The sequence below is a fragment of the Anguilla rostrata genome, chromosome 2 (genome assembly GCF_018555375.3).
Source record: "Anguilla rostrata isolate EN2019 chromosome 2, ASM1855537v3, whole genome shotgun sequence".
Classification (NCBI taxonomy): domain Eukaryota; kingdom Metazoa; phylum Chordata; class Actinopteri; order Anguilliformes; family Anguillidae; genus Anguilla; species Anguilla rostrata.
The window spans coordinates 13,201,254-13,208,504 of record NC_057934.1 but is presented as its reverse complement, the minus strand read 5'-3'; the positions used below and the strand labels follow the sequence as shown (position 1 = coordinate 13,208,504).

The following is a 7,251-nucleotide window of genomic DNA, read 5'->3' as shown; positions in this document are numbered from 1 at the left end:
CGACTACATACATTGTATGAACATCTCTGTTCCATTAAATCAACGCTAGTTCCGATATAGGGTGCATAAACCCATTAGTCAAAGAACTTTTTAAGTAGATAATTGTGTCGTGCACCCCCGTTGTTCTGTGCGTGGGCCCTGACATTTGTCAGGGCTAGCCCTAGTCAGAATTTTACAATTTAGATTAGATACCTACCAGTAAGTCCATGGGAGCTCACATATGGGAGTTTGAGGTCATAGACCACCGTCTGAGGTTCTAGGCCATGTGACACACAGGAGGGGTAGAGGGGTGCAACGCACATCCATATGCCATTGACACACTAGAGAGTCACATGGCGAATGTTCATACCTCTGTGGTGTGTGAGATTCACACGGTCCTCTGTATCGTTCAATATCCTAGCGTACAGTCCAGTTTGAGGATATGCATAGCTTTTAGCTGACAAACCCTCCATTCTTTGATGGTGTCTGGCTGCTTTACTGTACATCTTTGTACGTGGCAATCTTTCAGCAATAAGTACACAAGCAAACTACCTGAAAGAAATTTATATTAAAATATACTCAAAAAGAATTTATACCTCTTCTTAATACGCAAAGTGTGAAACATAATACAAAAAAATATGAATATGAGTTTTGATGTGAAGAGATGGGCCACTTGCGTGCTATTCAAGGTTAGGGCATATGATAGTCTGGGGTGTGAGAGCCTTCTCGAACCCTCCCAAAACAGCCCAGAATCACATCGACAGCAGTCTTTGCGGTGGAGCTGATCTCCTCCTCTGCCCTGGCCATTTTGGGGTTCACCTCTACCACGTCCAAAGCCGACAGCATCCCTGCACAAAGCACAAAAGTTGTTCTGTTCGTCCAAAAGGTTCTGGGTTCAAATCTCAGCTGTGACCACCTCCCCTGACTTAAGCAAGGCGTATAACCAGAATTGCCTTAGTAAATATCTGGCTGTTATGTGGTTGTGTAAAAAGTAAGATAATTAATATTGTAATGATTATAATTAATTCTAACTGAAATAATTTCACAGGGTCAGGTAATAGACTACTTTGTGGAAAGTGTATTTCTTTTTCAGTCATCAGTGCTGCATGTTTACCCAACGTTAGCTACCACATTCACTTCTGCAATTCTTCAAATCTCTAATATGGTATGTTGGTTTTTCCATGTTCCACTGTTAATAAATGATCATCAGAGCAAAAAAAGGGTTTAGTATTATAATCTTTTGGGGAATAAGTGTGAATGTTGCATTCATTCCTTTCAGAATGCAACTTATTGTGTAAAGTTAGCTTTTTCTTACCTGTTTGACAGATCTGCTCTGTAATGTAGATTCCCTCCCTGTAAGTCAGTCCTCCCACCACAGGGGTCCCTGTTGCAGGAGACACTGAGGGGTCCAGCGCATCAATGTCATAGCTGAGGTGTATCGGCCTCTTCCCTCTGTTTTCACAGCAGTGGAAGCCCTTTAGCTTGAAATCGGGAGGCTAAAACGTACCTTAAACAGTTCACTGATCTCAATAAACTTTGTTGTGAACCTTCGCAGCCTCTGCATTTCACACAAAAAATATGGGTAATTACAGTTTTTCTCGATTGCTAACACACTAAAACTGGTTCTTTTAGCAAAAACCCCCAAACGATTACTTCAGCTCTCAGAGGACCAACACATCTCTCAAAACTAAAAACAGTTTTCACTTATTTTAACACATGCTGCAAATTGTCAAACTTTTTATGCAAATCTCTACAAACAAATACCCTCATGAATCACTGGTTACACACTGTGCTCATGCAACAAACACTAGCAGTCAAAACATTTAATTCAAGTCATCACAACCTAAACTCAGATAGCACACCTTTCTCAAGGTGCAAACACTTGGCAGCAAAATTGTTAATACACCAGTCACCAATCACCAGTCACCAGTCACCAATCTCAGGACCAATACAGTTTTTCTCAAATGTTTACACACTAAAACTGGAACTATGCACACGATAGTGAAAACTTGAAGCTCATGTGTCAACAACAAGACTATTTCTGCAAAACTCTAAGCACAATTCCTTTGTTTTCACTCAAATAGCAATTCTAAATCACATTTTTGCACAACTCTTTTTTCTCTTTCACAAGATTTGTGTAGTTTTGGCAAAAGGTTAACTGTTGCTGTGCTTTGTGTGTAGAGTTTTGAGCTATAGTTTCAGAAAACGTGTTTAAACAATTGAGAAAAACTGTAACTCACTGGTAATCTACATTGTCTGTGATTTTGATGGCTTAAGTGTGCCATATGAAGTCAAAGTTTAATTTTGATTTTGAGTATATGTTTTTGAGAAGAGAATTTGAGTTTGGCATGGATGTTTGAGGTTTGTACTGATTGATGTGTAGTTTTGGGATTGTGTTAATAGTTTTGAGAAAAGGGGGAATTGTTTCATAAAATGTGTCTTAGTAATAGAAAAAAACTGTAACTTCACAGGAATAAGTGGGGAGAATACTGGGCTGCATATCCATTTGAGGCACTTGTCCTTAGCGTGTCACAGCACACTAGAGTCTGGATCGAGTCATGACCAACCCAATATGACTGCACATGGAGGTAGGGTCTCCATTGGCAGTGCTTCCCCACCTGTCAACAACAGCAGTGATACAGTCCCCTGACGCACAAACATCACTGCCAAGGTGGTGAATTACAGTGGAAAAACAAATGAGCAGCTGGCTGTTCTGGAAGAAACCTGAGCTAGTGTGCAGGGGGGTGGACAAACGTTTGTTACTTTCTTAAAGGTCATTTTAACATGAATATCAATCTCTCATGATGAAAACCACGTCTGTCTCAATTAATCCCCCACGTGTAATGCTGCTGCAAATGCTATAAAAAATAATCTGGGTGGTCCTTATTTACAGTAAGGCACAAAATCAAAACAATTAAAACTACTGTTAGTTGCAGAATACAAATGTTTCAGCATGTCTACATTGTAGCAGTGTAATTCCAAACATGGCAGACTCGCAACAACTGGCCAAGTGGGGTGGTGAAATACTAGGCCAAAAAACAGGACAGTCAGGAAAGGTGACCAGCTCCCATAATTTCCTCAATGTATTCTGTACTCTTATTGGAATATGCATGCAGTGTTAAAATGTCATTTGTTTTTATATGCACATCACAATACATTGTATTATTGTGGAGTGCATATAAAACCCCGTATGAAAGCACACAAGTACCTACTTCGAAAAGATGTGGTCACATGTCTCTTCCATCACTTTGGCTATGCCCAGTCGGTCTACGGCAGTCATGGAGAAAAATTTGATTCCCAGGTGTTTCAGGATATAGCTGGAAAAAGGACACATAAATCTTAATGGAGGAAGGAATCTAGTGTTATATTCTGCTGAAATGATGATTGGCAAGGGACAGAGAAGATAAAGAGAAAACAAGTTGTGCCATAGCATATTAATGCACATGACACAAAATGTCAGCTATTATGTAAATATAAGCTTACTGCTCAGCGGGATCCACGTCCCTCAAGCCAATGTAAACAATATCTTGAGCCGAAATGCAGGGCTTTATCCAAGAGAATCCTGGCATCACTGGAATCTGCTCTCAATAAACACAGATACCAAAAGCAGTGGTTCTAAACTTGTGGCCCAGTTTGCAAAGAGGTGAAGTCCACATATAACGCAAGGAAGGAAATAAATGGTGGTCCTTCCAAAGCAGAGTTTGTCAGGAAGAAATGTTTTAGGATTAGATTAGATAAACTTGTCATGATTAACAGTGATCCAAGTTAAAATGAGACATGAAAAGCTGTTGAAGTGATCTAAAAATTGTGGTCCTGGCTGCTCTAAATGTGATTCTACATTTATCAACATATGGTTAAGAGCTACTGCTTTAGAACAAATCACGTCATGATTTCCCTCTTTAATATGTAACGCAGATGAGGCATTACGGTCGTCTCTGAACGTAGGTCCAATGATCAAGGGTTCAAACGATCAGAATAACCTGGAATGTTCTCAAACCCACTCCGCCATTTTGAAATGGAGTCGAAAAGCTCAGTGAGAACAAAACGCACCTTGGAGTGGAATTCCCGGATAAGGAAGGACACGGGCTGTCCGTGCATGTTGCCCGTCAGAGTGGTCGTAGGGGTGTTTATGTCCGCGTGAGCGTCCACCCACACCACGCATAGCTCCTTCTGTGAGGCCGAGTGTCCCAAGATTGAGCCAATTGCCAGGCTAGGAGACAAACATACATCCTTTATTTTTTTTTTTTGAAATCACAGAATACAATGCAGGGCCTTTTATTTCCTTTTCTCCCAATTTGAAAAGGCAGTTTATTGAGGCAGCATTCTCAATTTTATCTGAAAGGGGCCAGTGTGGGTGCAGGTTTTTGTTCTAGCCCAGCACTACTACACCTGACTCAACTAATTAACTAATCAGGGTGTTCAATCAAGACATAGTTGAGTAGAATCAAGTGTCTTTTTGAATAAGATTGCACACCCATGCGGGCCCGGTCCATGTAGCATCGTAAATGAATGTGGAAATGAGTCTGCTTGATATGTTGGCAGAATGTTTTAGTAAGATTCCACTTACCTGTGGTCTCCTCCCAGCAACACACAGGTGTGGCCGTCCTTTTTGATCATGTGAACAGCGTCGGCAAGCTGCTTGTTGGCGTGTCCCACTGACCGGGGTCTCTGCACCTTTTCAATGGGCTGATCATCAGGTACATGCTCAAATTTCAGATTCCCATAATCCCTGACCGAACACCCTAAAGGCCACAGCATCAATCAAGGGAACATACAATGTACTTAAAAGGTGTGCACAGTAGATTTTTCGTGCACACTCCTCATTACATGAATTCAGTTACTTTCATCAGACTCAAAAATCACAATTTGGCAACAACTACTCTTCTATAAGCAGCAAAGTGCTTTCAAAGCTCACTATCATACAATAGGATACAAGCGTTTAGCAGTGAGTAGGTTTATTTGTCCTGACACATATTCTGTAGAGAAATAAATCATTGCATTTTGTCTGGCTGAGCAACAGGTCTATTGATAGATACAGTGAGAGAGCGAGAGAGAGAGAGAGAGAGAATGTATTCTTTTCAATTCAGCAGAGCTGGGACAAGTGTCCCCATTGTGCCACAGCTCTCTGACTGCTGATGGCTGCAAACGTGCTGTCAATGACTATGCATCCAGGGGGGTGGTGCAAGGTCAGTGGTCTGAACCTATCAGATGCCTTCTCCTCTGTCCCATGAATAAAACAGGGGACATGCTCGGCCAGGCTCTGATCTGGAGCCCAGCACAGGTCCTGTTCATGGTTAACCCATTACACCTCTCTCTCTCTCTCTTTCTCTCCCTCCCACTCCCTCCCTCTCCCTATGTCACCTCAACTTGTCACCCAAGAAACAAAGATTAGGGCATTCTCCCAGTTCTCACTTTTTTTTAGCTGATTTCACTCTGAATCAATACCATTTCACTGTACCAGGGCCACAGTACAGCACAATTCAACGCAGGGAAATTACTTATTCAATTTTCATACTCTAAGAGAAAGTATGCATTATGTCCAGTCTAATATCAAGAATAGATCCTTAATTTATAAATATTTTGGATTGAAATTTTATTGTGTATTGCAATCCATGTTCTATAAGAACAATTGGCAAATTAACCATAGAAAAGGTGTGCATAAAACATTATTGGACACATATCTAGTTGAGATGGATGTACAAAGGATAAATAGGCATATTGATTCATATTGAACATTTTAAACTTCAGGAATCCTCTACACCAGTGGGTGTCAATTCACCAAAGGTGCAATTATTGTATCTGTTTTGGCTGTTTTTTTAAGGAATATACCACCATTTATCAGACCAAAAATACAGTGACACCTTAACAACTCATAATTTGTCAGGAATTAAATCCATTAAAAATAGGATACTTCGAATCAGACGGTTTTCAAAATGCGTGAACAACCAACGAGTGGCAATTTGCAATTTTATTCAAAGAACCGAATGTGTGGATGACTTTGTAAAACTAGGAATGATGCTTTCCCCATTAGCCTCCATTTCACATTAAAAATATAAAACGTTGCATGCCTAAGATGCAGCCTACTAAAGTCCATTCCGTATCAAAATCTAAGCAACAACCGTTTAAATTCTACATACAGTACGAATATTAAATACAGTACAGACAGTAAAACCTGGGGATCAGGAAACTTTGACGATACCTTGCCCTTTAAGCTTCTCTACCAATCCCGTAGAGCGAATTAGATCGGGTCCCTTCTCCACACCATCCTTCGGCTGACAAGAAATAATAAATAAATGTAAAGGTATGCGGTAACCTAATTTACAAAACAATGACAACTGGAGTAGGCTATAATATTAAATATCATTCATTTTTTATCTTAAATAATGCAGCACAATTACACAGGCGTATTCTGGTAAATTATGTTACACTAAATCATACAGCTAGGCTATTTAAACAAGAAGCAACAAAAGCTAAAATCAATAAGACAATTAGCTGCTTTACCTGTCCTTTCCAAAACGGCGCGCCAATAATTCCGACAGAGTGATGATTTCGCGTATGGATTTTTAACGCAAGACCTATTCCGCGCGAGCCTCTCATAATAAACATTATTCCGATATGGGGCACAGGACGGAAAATAATCGCCCCAGTTGAGTGGCGCAAGGTGCCCGAACAAAAAGCAGAAATTGATAGAGATGCAAGAACGTAGAACCGCAAGTGTCACTACGAGACAGCAACTATCCTTATTATAGTCACAAATCAAACCTGAAGCACCGCCCAAGTGCAACCCTGCATGGATTAGCGGTTTATTTAATCCACCTTTAGAATTACATAACACATGTTTTAAGCGTTTCTGTCCCTTTAACAATAGACGACCAATGGCGTCACAACGAGTCTGTAGGACTGGTTATTTTCCAGGTATCATTTAGAGCTAAAATACATGTATTTCGTAAGTTCATATCTTTACACTGCATCAACACATACACACGTTAGGTAGGTAGGTACAATGCACACATTAACATATTTTCCAGATTAGTTCACCATGATTCAGAATTAGATTTTATGACCAGTGAGAACTGTCTGAATATGAAAGTGAATACTATAGTAATTATTAATGACAATACTTTTACAATTCAATTGCAGTCACAGATGTTTATGCCTTGAAAATCTGAAATAGAGCAGACAGTTGTTATATTACTTTTATTTACAAAAAACAATGTGAGTTAATGCAACAATCAACTCCTGCTTACACAAGAAAGGTAAACCAGAGTTAAT

The 7,251-nt window shown here is 40.0% G+C and overlaps 1 protein-coding gene across 2 annotated transcripts; it reads right to left on the bottom strand.

Moving 5' to 3' along the window:
- Positions 1-528: 528 nt before the first annotated feature.
- arg1 (arginase 1) lies at positions 529-6,770 on the bottom strand. Of its 2 annotated transcripts, XM_064320626.1 has the most exons (8): positions 6,481-6,770; positions 6,179-6,251; positions 4,547-4,721; positions 4,030-4,189; positions 3,463-3,557; positions 3,192-3,296; positions 1,295-1,431; positions 529-827 (listed from the first exon to the last, which is right to left on the bottom strand). In XM_064320626.1, exons 1-8 carry the CDS (start codon positions 6,583-6,585, stop codon positions 670-672), a joined length of 1,008 nt encoding a protein of 335 aa, XP_064176696.1. In that variant the 5' UTR covers positions 6,586-6,770; the 3' UTR covers positions 529-669. The 2 variants fall into 2 exon arrangements, with proteins under 2 accessions (XP_064176696.1, XP_064176697.1); XM_064320627.1 differs by lacking the exon at positions 6,481-6,770 and having other exon boundaries at positions 4,547-4,665.
- Positions 6,771-7,251: the final 481 nt, after the last annotated feature.

Coding starts and splice junctions, on each gene's coding strand:
- arg1 (XM_064320626.1), bottom strand. CDS start 6,585: ATGTTTATTATGAGAGGCTCGCGCGGAATAGGTCTTGCGTTAAAAATC. Junction 4,722..6,178: donor AGAGAAGCTTAAAGGGCAAG/GTATCGTCAAAG, acceptor TGTGGCCTTTAG/GGTGTTCGGTCAGGGATTAT. Junction 1,432..3,191: donor TGTGACCACATCTTTTCGAA/GTAGGTACTTGT, acceptor CTGTGAAAACAG/AGGGAAGAGGCCGATACACC.